Source organism: Cervus elaphus, chromosome 18, assembly GCF_910594005.1.
Source record: "Cervus elaphus chromosome 18, mCerEla1.1, whole genome shotgun sequence".
Classification (NCBI taxonomy): domain Eukaryota; kingdom Metazoa; phylum Chordata; class Mammalia; order Artiodactyla; family Cervidae; genus Cervus; species Cervus elaphus.
In genome coordinates, this window is record NC_057832.1 from 116061139 (window position 1) to 116074313 (window position 13175).

General features: G+C 39.2%; 1 protein-coding gene across 1 annotated transcript in view; it reads left to right on the top strand.

Moving 5' to 3' along the window:
• The window catches only part of CNTNAP2 (contactin associated protein 2), a 2205784-nt gene that overhangs the window by 1330975 nt on the left and 861634 nt on the right, over window positions 1-13175 (top strand). Inside the window, exon 12 of the mRNA XM_043872451.1 lies at window positions 2553-2659. Coding sequence (XP_043728386.1) covers window positions 2553-2659 — 107 coding nt within the window. The remainder of the gene's footprint in view (window positions 1-2552; window positions 2660-13175) is intronic.

Consider the following 13175-nt stretch of genomic DNA (forward strand, 5'->3'; position numbering starts at 1 on the left):
ATAGAAATAAAACATTTATCATCATTAACTATTAAAATGCTAGTAATCAACATAGGGATAATGTCAATTTAAAAATATAAATTTTAAGAAACAAACATTAATAAAATTAAATTTTTATTTGAATAAAATATCTTTTTTAAAGAAATTCTTAATACTGAATTTTAGAAATATTCAGCTAATCTCACTTGACTATTACATGGTTCTTGTGTGTGTGTGTAAGTGCACACCAATCTTTTTATTTTAATCATTTTGATGTAAATTTTCTCATTTGTATGTTATTTAGAGCGCATTTAGATTCCCACAAGGTTTTCCTTTGAGACACAGTACACTCTGTACTACTTCCCCCTGAATTAATTGATATAATGAGCTGATGTAAATTACTTTCACTATTAGCCTGAGCTATTATTAAACATAACAATTTAGAAGGTAAACATCCCACACAAAGGCATTTAAGTACTGAAATCCCAAATTAAGTATCAAGGATGATTTTTAGCTTTATGTAATGTTGCGGTGTCTGTATCATTGCTTCCTCCCGTGGTCTGGAGAATCAGGACTATTTGCCTTCTGCTGAGGTCGATGCTTGTGCACCTGTAGAGGGAAGTTGCTATGGCAATAGACCTGAACAACCCTAGAGCACCCACCCACTGATCATGGTTCTGCCTCCTCCTTGCTGCTTTCTTGAGTCCTCTGCTGGGAACAGTTTTCAACATTTTAATTATAAAAAATGTAAGTCCTCTTTTAAGGCACAAGTGAAATGCTGCTAACTTTATTAGACCCTTTATTTATATTTTACCCATAACTACTCTAGTCTCCACATTGATGTAACATTTCATATGCTTTGATGACACATCAAATTCATCTTGTTATTGCATTTCGCATCAATCTTATCTCCCACCTCCATGTAAGTTATAGGGTCTTTGGAGAAGAAACACCTTTGGAGCCTGAATAATACCCAGTCCAAATTCAGATGGAATATAAGTGCCTATTGAATGTAGAGTGAATTTTCCATCCCACCTCCTAAAAGTCCATCATTATCCTCTTCCAATGCTGTATTTTCCTCTTCATAATGTTCTTCCCCTCATTTTCTTTCCTTACAGTCTGTCTATTCATTGAGGCTCCACTAGAAACACTTTATTGTAAGCTAGATCCCTCATGTGAAACTCCATAGTGCATTACTTGTCCCTACCTCATGCCACTTTTTATTTCCACCTCCTATTATGATTTTTGTGGATGCAGTGTTTTACTTTTCTAGGCTTAAGCTCTTGAAAGGCAGCAAATAGAATCTTATTTACCTTCTGTTTCCCACAGTGCTCAGTAATTGTTTGTTGCCTGATGAAAGATTTGTAAAGAGTTAGAGGGAAACAGCATTTCATGACAAATTGGGCTATGCCCTGCTAGGGTAGTTTTAGGCATGGCTGATGGTAAATTAAGAACAGGGAATGGAGAATAGAATCTCTGAAGTCAGTCCTATTCTAGTTTACAGCAAGACACTGCCAGGGTTTATGATTATTGATGTGTGAAGGGTGTTTGTCTATCAGTCAACCTGTGACCCACTATTATGGGTTCTGCCTTTTTAATATGGGTGGACTTTTCTGCTTTAGATAGTTTCCCGTTCAAATCTAGAAATTTTTTGTGAATGCTAATACATAAGAAGAAAATAATTTGTGCTATTGAAACAGTTTTCCAGAACAGATTCCAACTTAACTATGTCTAGGATACAAGCAAAGGATAAAATCGTGCCCCACAAGCTGTGGTTTAGATATTCATAGCTTCTGCTTGTTGGCCCTCTATTTCTTGCTTATTAATTACCTACTTTATGAACATTATCTCCTAACCTCAAAACTATTTATCAGGTAGGTATAATTACTCTATTTTTTCAAATGAGAATATTAAAGCTTAGAAAGGTTAAATTACATTACCACAATTGGCCATCAAGGAAATACAAAACAAAGATTTGAATACAAACTTGTATTTTCCCCCTATATTACACTTGCTACCTTGTTACATAGATGGTTTTTCTTAGCCAAAAGGGCATAGAAGAAGGGGTAAGGAAGACTTAGAAATCTTTTCTTATAAGGCTAGTCCATTCTATTTGTTATGACCATTTCAGAAACTCAAATTGCTCTTACAAAAAACACACAAAAAACAAAAGCCTTTCTGACTTGGTACTATTGGCTTTGATAAAGGATAGTACAGAAAACAAGATGGCTTATGTTCTGTCTCTCACAGGGAGGAAATTTAACTAGTGTCTTTGTCTTTGTACAAAAGAAAATAAAATGAATCTGTGATATGCAAATGAATCTCTCAACTGTTTGTTAATTTCTACTGTTTACTCAAAAATGGGAAACACCAAGCCTGTGATACATCATCTTTTGTGTGTTTGACACCTTCCATCATGAATCATATTAATCTGCTTAAACTAACAAGGATTAACTGCCTTGTTAAGGCAACCTGGCATTGAAATGATATATTGCCCAGACAGCTTGGAATTTGGCCACTCATAAATCTCATTTGCTCGCTGGTTTATTTCTGTTTGTCTCTTTCTCTGACAGATGTGTGCCCAATCACTGTGAGCATGGTGGGAAGTGCTCTCAAACGTGGGACAGCTTCAAATGCACTTGCGATGAGACTGGATACAGTGGGGCCACCTGCCACAACTGTGAGTGCCAATTTATCTCACTTTAAACGTGTAATTGCATGAGAATCCCAGGTCTTCAGCTACGATTTTAAGCCCAGCAACCTGAATAATCCACATAGTCAATCACTTGATTGTGAAGCACCCAGATTTTATTGCTGCTTTTCTGGAATAGTATTCAAGTTGTCAAAATATATTCTCTCAAGCCTAATGACTCAAAAAGAAGTACCAACATTTCCCATGTTCTGTAAACACACAGTTGAGATGGGAATGCTGATCTTGTATGTGCCTCTATGTGTCTAAGTCATGTCTTTTCTAGATAGATTGGAAAATTGTGTTATTGTGATGTCTCTGACTGGATTCTCATTTATCAGTTCATCAGAGAGGCAGAGTGTAATTTAAACATTTAGTTTCTGGACAGTAGTGTCTCCTGCTCTTTTACAACGTTTGGCCACTCTTTTTAGATCATAAAAATGAGCCAGAAAGTGGAATTAAGTCCATTGGAGTTGCATATGTAAAATAAAAACAAAAGACTGTAATTTTTTTAAATATCGAAAACTAAAAAGTAGCATGCAAAAATGACTTTTAAAACATAAATATGCCTTGTTTTACATAACAGCTTTACCCTGAAAAGTTAAATAATTTTTTTATTTTTGCAATTAAAATATTAAGATAAATATTAACTTCATAATTGTAATATCAATTTTTCAATAATGCATAGCTGCTTGCTAAGCACTTTTGAAGACAGATTTGCCATAAAACATATACGTGAAAGGTCATCTGTTATGTAGTATATGTGTGTGTGTGTGTGTGTGTGTGTGTGTGTGTGTGTGTGTGTGTAAGAGGGAGTGAGGAAAGAGATTGAGTCTTCTTCAATCCTTTCTCCATATGAAACCTAATATCTAAATCCTCTAATTACAGAGAATGCTTTCTCTTTATTTCACTTTTAGAAAACAATAGCAAGCAAAATATTACTAGAGTTCTGGTGACAGTAAAAACTCAAAAGTGTTCTCTGATCCTCTTCATATCATTATTTGTAGTAATGCTCAGTTCAGTTCAGTCACTCAATATTAATGTACAATCAGACATTGTGTTCAGTGTATATTTTAATACCTCAACTAAGAAAAAAAATCTGTAATTTATTTTACTGCACTTATTAATTTGTTTATGAGGATATTTTAAAAAAAGAGACAAAAAAAGAACCCTTAGAAAAATTAACATTGATAGGAAGATATACAAGAGAAGTGAGACACTTAGTAGATTCATTTTCTAAAAGGGATTTATGTATAGGTATGTAAAAATATTTCAATGAATAAAGAAAAAAATGATTGAAATTAAAATTAATTAGAATAAAGGACTTATAACTAAAATTATACCCTTTCAGTCACATCAAAATGTTAACTTTCAGCCTATGACATTCATTGTATATCTGATGATGAAATAAGTAATTTTGATGAAACCGAGTACTTTCACTCCACCAGTAGAATGTGTGCAATGTGTTACATGTGCTATAAATACCACCTTTAACTACTACAACCTTGTTTGTTAAAAATGGAAATTCTAACTAAAGAAAATTGGTGGTGGTTACAAGTGCTTCTGATCTCAGTGACCACTTTGCTATTTAATGTAAAAGCAAATAACTTTTTATAGCTGCTTATTTCCTTGAATACACAATAAAGACACTTAAAATGTTAATTTTTAAAGAAAATTTAGATACATGACTGGTTGAATAGTTGAGTTTTTTTTCTTTCTTTCTTTTTTTTTTTTTTGAGTTAACAACTCCAAATATTAGAAATGTCCTAAGAGCATTTCATTTGGCTCTCCTGGGAAGTTATAAATGTAAAAAGGGAGGGAATTCCCAGGAGCTGAACGGGTTTGATCCCCCATCAGGGAGCTAAGATGCTCTGCTTGCCAGGCGGTGCGGCCAAGAAATAAAATGTGGGCAATGGATTCTAAAATGTAAGCAGAAGTATCTGTAAAGCTTCCTGTTCCTTGTAAATGTTAGTACTGATGTTATCAAATAAGCACAGTCCTCTGGCCTGCGTCTCCATCTTCCGTCTGTGGCTGTTGTTTCTCCGCCTTGCTCACCCTACGTGTGGACACCTTCCCCGCAGATGCTGAGCGCCTTGTTCAGGCTTGCCCTTATAGCAGGATATCACAGCACAAGGATTTTACCCACTACAAGTCTTTAATTTCTTCAGCCATCCCTACCCCAGGAAAGTTCTCATGGATCATCTTGTCCGCTGCTGGTCTGTATCGGTGCCCTGGGGCCTTGCTCTCATCTCTTCTTCAAGCCCCAAGCCTCCTGTCCCTGAGGTTGTCCTGAGAAAGGCAAACATTTGAATAAGCCGTGCAGTTTAGACCTCTGAAATCTGTCTTTCCCATTCAGAGGAACTCAGGGCTCTACCAAAATATAAAAAATAATATAAATAAAAGAGGGAATTATCTCTTCCCTGCCGCTCATTCTACTCATCTCTGATTTAATTTTTATATCTACGAAAGTAGAATCATTCATGTTTAACAATTTCCTGATCGCTTGTTGTCTTCCCCAAATAAGGTGAAAATGTTGAAACTCGTGTGTGCATAAACAGAGGCTGGAAGACCATCCTGCATAATTCAAGAAAGGACAGATAGAATACAATTTTGTTATGAAAAATATATCTTGTAGCTTATAGAATGGACCGTGCTGCCAAATAAGCTAAAAGACTTGATATATCTCTTGGTTACTCTCATGGACTAGTTAAAAATTGGGAGGGTATGACTCCACACATAATACCATGAAAATTATAAAATATATGTCCTTCAGTTTGATACAGAATGAATAATTTGGAATTCTTACATGGTCGATGACCACCCTGGCTTCTAATGATGGCCGTGAGGTTACCATGCTGGGTGCCTTTGTAGGAAGTCATTTCACTTCTCTTGGACATTCTTAGCTCCTCTGTCAACTGAATGGCTCCTGAGGTCTCTGACAGTTCTGTGAGTCAAAGACCTGAGATTTCCAGGTGCCGATTCTGTGGTTTTGAATTCTGTTAGCGTTATTAAACTTTTCCCTCATTATATCTGGTGAAAGACCTTTTGAAAAGGAGCTGTGGCTGCCTATGTATGGCTGAGTCTCTTCACTCTCCACCTGAAACTATCACAACATTGTTAGTTAGTAGGCCACACCCCAGTACAAAACAAAATGTTAAAAAAAAAAAAAAGAAAGAAAAGGAGCTATGGACATTTTTAAATAGTACTAGTTTGAAAAGGTGAAAAACAGCTAACCAAAGTCTGAAGTTTAGTAAATCTAAGTGTTTAGGAGAGCATCAGACATTACAGTTAGGTTACCATTTAACACGTTTTCTACCCTGGCCAAGGCTGGGCTTGGGATGAGAAAGCTCTTTTTTGGGTAACCCCTGGTTGCCAGGGGGCTGAAGTCCAGGATAAAGCCTCAAAACCCTTCTTTGACAGGTCACACTGCCTGAGTTTGAACTTGGATCAACTTGCGTGCAACCACGACCACTGAAACCCTCTGAGCTTCAGTTTTCTTTTTTGTGAATTGAGGTTAGTGGCACAACCATCTCATTAGGCCGTTGTGAGACTGAATGGGATAATTTGTGGAGAACAATGAGAAGGGCCGTAGCGCACATTGTTGTTGTTTAGTCACTAAGTCATGTCCACTCTGTGACCCCGTGGACTGTCTCCCGCCAGGCTCCTCTGTCCATGGGATTCTCCAGGCAGGAATGCTGGAGTGGGGGTTCCATTTCCTTCTCCAGGGGATCTTCCCAACCCAGGGATCGAACCTGGATCTCCTGCATTGGCAGGTGGATTCTTTACCACTGAGCCACCAGGGAAACCCTTTAGCACATGTTAGTTCTCAATAAATTATTGCCATTTCATCCCCTTGGAACAATCATCCCTTTGCTCTGAATTTCTATACTAATAATTGTCACACAATCTGTCACGTAATTTCTTGCTGCTATTCACTGTTTGCTATTGTTTCCATGGCAGATTTGGGCTTGCAGTGAATGATTAGTTTCCAGGTTTGTTTTTTTTTTTTCCAGAAGAATTGAATGACATTAAAAGTTATTTGCTATGTCCTAGACCTGTATCTGTTTATTTGTTGCTTATATATGGAGGAATTAATTTTTAAATAAATTCTATATGGGGCTCACAGGATTGTCATTTACAAACCACTCCCTGGAGGAGTCAGGGTGTCATAATCTGAGTGAGGAAATCTCACAGGGAAGCCACAGATGGCAAGAAAGTGAGAAGAATTTTTTTTCTTTTTCCTGTCCCCAAACTAAAGACGCTAGTTTATGACAAAATGCAGATGTGTTGTTGCAGTTTCATGCGTGCTAAGTCACTCCAGTCGGGTCCAACTGTTTGCAACCCTGTGGACTGTAGCCCGCCTGGCTCCTCTGTCCTTGGGATTCTCCCGGCAAGAATACTGGAATGGGTTGCCATGCCCTCCTCCAGGGAATCTTCCTGACCCAGGGATCGAACACACCTCTCTTATGTCTCCTGCATTGGCAGGCATGTTCTTTACGACTAGTGTGATCTCCTATGCAGGCATTCCATTCTCAGTAAATCTCTAAGCTCTAAGTAGTAGCGTATCAAATCGTAAAATCATAAGGCAAAGAGTAGACTGATCATATTAGATATTCTTAGTTTATTTGCTTATGTTGACTTATTCCTCTTTTGCTCCCTCAAAAGTGTATGAATTTGTCTTTATTTTGAGCAAAACTACATGATTATATTTATAGTCTTTTTCTCCTAGTGATGCCAGATAGATTGCCCTTTTCAGTCTCCAAGCTTACGTTCTGATATATCAAATGCTTTTTATGATCTAATTATCATCCCATTTTTTCACATGTGTTCTTTACATTTCATATTTATGGCTCTAGTTTGCATAAATTAACTCAGAAACCTATTCCTTATCTCAGGGCTTAGCAGATAATTTTTCTCATGCTGCTGAAGTTTCAGTCATTCTTACATACACAATTAGTCCCCTATGGGGAACTGCCCTAAAAACTCCCAGAATATCCTCAATAATATGAAAACCTGTGACTATTTTCACAACTACAAGAGGATATTTGACAAATACAAGCAATGTTTTGGGGTGGAACTCTGCGAGAATTGCTACATGCCAGACCTTCATTCTGAGAGGAAATATTTTTCCAGATATCTTTTTATTAAAGGGAAGACTTTCATCTTGCCCAGATGGATAGACATGGCTGTTTCCAGAGGAAGTAAAAGCAGGCAAACTAATGGTCTATGGGGATCTCTTCCAATTCTGAAATTGCGTGATTTCTGAGTTCTGAAATACTAAAAAGAAAGAGGTATTGGTGTTGCCACAGAAATGCAAAAGTAAATTATTCCATAGCCAATTTTAGAAGGAAAACTGAAATTTATAAAGAAACTATTCTAGGACTTCCCTGGCGGTGCAGCGGATAAGAACCCACCTGCCAGTGCAGAGGACACGGGTTTCCTAGTCCAGGAAGATTCCAGACACCTCGGAGCAACTAGGTTTGTGCGTCACAAATACTGAGGCCATGCACTCTAAGGGTCCTTGCTCTACAATGAGAGAAGCCCCTGCAACAAGAAGCCCACACACTGCAACAAAGAGTAGCCCTTGCTCACTGGAACTAGAGAAAACCCAAGCACAGGAATGAAGACTCAGCACAGGCTCCTCCTGGGAAAACAAATGAATAAAATAAATTAATTTTTAAAAGTAAATTATTCTACATGCTCCATTCTGGAGCTATGACTCTGGGTCTATAAATTTGTAAACCATGAATTACACTGCACCTTATTACTGCACACATAAAAAGTGAAGTGGTTTTCAGTAGCTCACATCATGTTATGTATAATCCATTATGTCCATAAGTAACTTAATTCAAAGTGTAACTTTTTAAAAAGAAATTGTTCCTACCTGCCGAAAGTCACACTAACCTAGGGCATAAAGTCCTAGACTTGTTGGCACAAGAATAGTTGATCCCACCATCCATTTGGAACTACCACAAATTTAGACACCAATGAAGACAATTTGGAATTTGAATTTTGCTACCAAAAAAAAAAAAAAAAAACGCTGGCAGTCATTGGGTGGATTAATCGCCTTGTGGAACTGGAATCCATCCTTCAGCTGTAAGTTCAGTTGGCTTACAAGGCAGAGTAAAAAAGTTTGCTTAAAGCTCAACATTGACAAAACTAAGATCATGGCATCCGGTCCCGTCACTTCATGGCAAATAGATGGGGAAACAGTGGCTGACTTTATTTTTCTGGGCTCCAAAATCACTGCAGATGGTGATTACAGCCATGAAATTAAAAGATGCTTACTCCTTGGAAGGAAAGTTATGACCAACCTAGACAGCATATTAAAAAGCAGAGACATTACTTTGCCAACAAAGGTCCATCTAGTCAAGGCTATGATTTTTCCAGTAGTCATGTATGGATGTGAGAGTTGAACTGTGAGGAAAACTGAGTGCAGAAGAATTGATGCTTTTGAACTGTGGTGTTGGAGAAGACTCTTGAGAGTCCCTTGGACTGCAAGGAGATCCAACCAGTCTATCCTAAAGGAGATCAGTCCTGGGTGTTCATTGGAAGGACTGATGCTGAAGCTGAAATTCCAATACTTTGGCCACCTGATGCAAAGAGCTGACTCATTGGAAAAGATCCTGATGCTGGGAAAGACTGAAGGCAGGAGGATAAGGGGACGACAGAGGATGAAATGGTTGGATGGCATCACCAACTCAGTGGACATGGGTTTGGGTGGACTCTGGGAATTGGTGATGGACAGGGAGGCCTGGCGTGCTGCAGTCCATGGGGTCGCAAAGAGTCGGACACGACTGAGCGACTGAACTGAACTGAACTGAACTGAACTCAGTGTGACTGTGTCTTTAACCTGGATTGTGGGCTGTGCTTTTCCTCCCTGTCCCCCCGCTGGTCCCACTGGCCTCCTTCCAGTTTTCCATACGTGCCTTGTATCCTTGCACTTTTCCCTCTCCCCTCCCACTACCACAACCGCTGGTCTTTTGCACTTCCTCTCTCTGCTTTGCTTGGTATATTCCTAGTCATCCTTGATATCTCAGGTCAGTAGTCACCTTCTTAGGGAAGCTTTCCATGAAACTGTAATTAGGCCAAATCCTCTTATTTCAAGGATATAGCTCTTTCTCTTACTATTAGTGATGGCTGTGGTTTTGCATTTATTATTTGTCATTCTTTGATAATGTCTGTCTTCTCCACTGGGCTGTACCACCTGAGAATAGGTAGTGCCAGGTTCTGTCTATGATTTTATCCCTAGAGCCCAGCCAGCCTGTAATATGTGCTAAGTATTTTAAGGTTAACCAGTTATTTTTGAGGCTGTCCAAATAAGTTATTTGTAATGGGCATTGCTGATTTTTTTTAAATGCCAATTATATCCAAATATTGTGCACATTTAATAAACACCAGATTTTAAACTGTAAAAAAAAAAATGTGCCCAATGAAAGTCCACTGAATCCAGGAGTGAATAAATGGCAGAGAACGCAAGAAGCATCAAGAGCTTTTTAAAATCAATGTCTTTTATCCAAATTTATGAAGCTTGTAAAGCTATGAAGAGAAGGTAAAGCAAAAGGAAAAAGAAAAGAAAAAAAAAAACAGAGAAAGGAGCATAGAGAATAAAAGATGCACTAATTAAAAGCAGGGGACTTCCCTTGTAGCTCACTTGGTAAAGAATGTGTCTGAAATTCAGACGATCTGAGTTCAATTCCTGGTTGGGGACGATCCCCTGGAGAAGGAAATGGAACCCACTCCAGTCTTCTTGCCTGAAGCATTCCATGGACAGAGGAGCCTGTTACCCTCTCACTTTGGTTAAGGAGGCCCCTAGATCCTGCGGAGGCATGGGTCAGCAGTGACCTTCCATGGCGACAAGGGCTCTGGCTGCAGCAGACCTGGGAGTCACAGCGTGTGGTATAAGCCCTCTTGGAGGATGTCACCATTAGTGCCTCTATAGAGCTGCCGAGCAGGCAGCCCATAAACTGGAGAACAATTATACCAAAGAAGATCTCACACTGTTGCAAAAGTTCTAGGGCCCACAACAGATTTCCCAACCTGGGGATCTGGCAAAAGAACTGAGAACCCCCAGGGAAACAGACTTTAGGAGGGTACAATGAAACCTTATGTGTACCATGACCCGGGAGAGAGGGTCAGTGAGAAGAGACTGAGCAGATTTGCCTGTGAGTGTCGGGGGGTCCCTGGCAGAGGTGAGGGTCAACAGTGGCCTGCCCCAGGGTCAGGGGCACTGACTACGGCAGTCCTGGGAGTTGCAGCATGCTGGCATAAGTCCTTTTGAAGGAGGTCGCTATTGTCACCATTATCCCTACCATAGTTTAACTTCAGGCCAAACTAGAGGGAGGAAACACAGCCTTACCCATCAGAAGAAAATGTGATTAAAGACTTAGTGAGCATAGCCCTGCCCAGCAGAGTAGAACAAGACCCAGTTTTACCCACAGCCAATCTCTCCCATCAGGGAGCTTCCACAAGCCTCTTTTCCTCATCCATCAGAGGGCAGACAGAATGAAAACCACAATCAGAGAAAACTAACCAAACTGATCACTTGGATCACAACCTTGTCTAACTCAATGAAACTATGAGCCATGCCTTGTAGGGCCATTCAAGATGGACAGGTCATGGTGGAGAGTTCTGACAAACCGTGGTTCACTGGAAAAGGGAATGGCAAACCAGTTCAGTATTCTTACAGTGAGAGCCCCATGAATGGTATGAAAAGGCAAAGAGATATGACACCAGACAATGAACTCCCCAAGTCGGTAGGTGCCCAATATGCTACTGTAGAAGAGTGGAGAAATAGCTCCAGAAGGAATGAAGAGGCTAAACCGAAGCAAAAGCAGTACCAAGTTGTGGATGTGTCTGGTGGTGAAACTAAAATCCAGTGCTGTAAAGAACAATATTGCATAGGAACCTGGAATGTTAGGTCCCTGAATCAAGGTAAATTGGAAGTGGTCAAACTGGAGATGGCAAGAGTGAACACTGACATCTTAGGAATCAGTGAAGTAAAATGGACTGGCATGGGTGAATTTAACTCAGATGACCATTATATCTACTACTGTGGATCCCTTAGTGGATATTCTACTACTAAGAATCCCTTAGAAGAAATAGAGTAGCCCTCATAGTCAATGAAAGGGTCAGAAATGCAGTAGTTGGATGCAATCTCAAAAACAACAGAATGATCTCCATTCATTTCCAAGGCAAATCATTCAGTACCACAGTAATCCAAGTCTATGCGCCAAGCACTAATGCTGAAGAAGCAGAAGTTGAATGGTTCTATGATGACCTACAAGACCTTCTAGAACTAACACCCAAAAAAGATGTCCTTTTCATTATAGGGGACTGGAATGCAAAGTAGGAAGTTAAAAGATACCTGGAGTAACAGGCAAGTTTGGCCTTGGAGTATAAAACGAAACAGGACAAAGCCTAACAGAGTTTTGCCAAGAAACACGCTGGTCATAGCAAACACCCTCTTCCAAAACACGAGAAGACTACACATGGACATCACCAGATGGCCAACACCAAAATCAGATTGGTTATATTCTTTGCAACCAAAGATGGAGAAGCTCCATATAGTCAGCCAAAACAAGACCAAGAGGTGACTGTGGCTCAGATCATGAACTCCTTGTTGCCAAATTCAGGTTTAAATGGAAGAAAGTGGGAGAAACCACTAGACTATTCAGGTATAACCTAAATCAAATCTCTTATGATTATACAGTGGAAGTGACAAATAGATTCAAGGGATTATATCTGATAGAGTACCTGACAAACTATGGATAGAGGTTCATGACATTGTACAGAGGCAGTAATCAAAACCATCCCAAGAAAAATTATGCAAAAAGGCAAAATGTTTGTCTGAGGAGACCTTATAAATAGCTGAGAAAAGAAGAGAAGCAAAAGGCAAAGGAGAAAAAGAAAGATATATCTGAATGCAGAGTTCCAAAGAATAGCAAGGAGAGATAAGAAATCCTTCCTAAGGGATCAGTGCAAAGAAATAGAGGAAAACAATAGAATGGAAAAGACTAGAGATCACTTTCAGAAAACTACAGATACCAAGGGAATGTTTCATGCAAAGATGGGCACAGTAAAGGACAAAAATGGTATGGACCTAACAGAAGCAGAGGATAATAAGAGGAGATGGCAAGAATACATAGAACTATACAATAAAGATCTTCATGACCCAGATAACCACAATGGTGTTGTCAAACTCACCTAGAGCCAGACATCTTAGAGTGGGAAGTCAAGCAGGTCTTAGGAAGCATCACTATGAACAAAGCTAGTGGGGGTGATGGAATTCCAGTTGAGTTATTTCAAATCTTAAAAGATGATGCTGTGAAAGTGCTACACTCAATATGCTTGCAAATTTGGAAAAGTCAGCAGTGGCCACAGGACCGGAAAAGGTCAGTTTTCATTCCAATCCCAAAGAAAGGCAATGCCAAAGAATGTTCAAACTACTGCACAATTGCACTCACATGTTAGCAAAATAATGTTCAAAACTCTCCCAGCCAGGCTT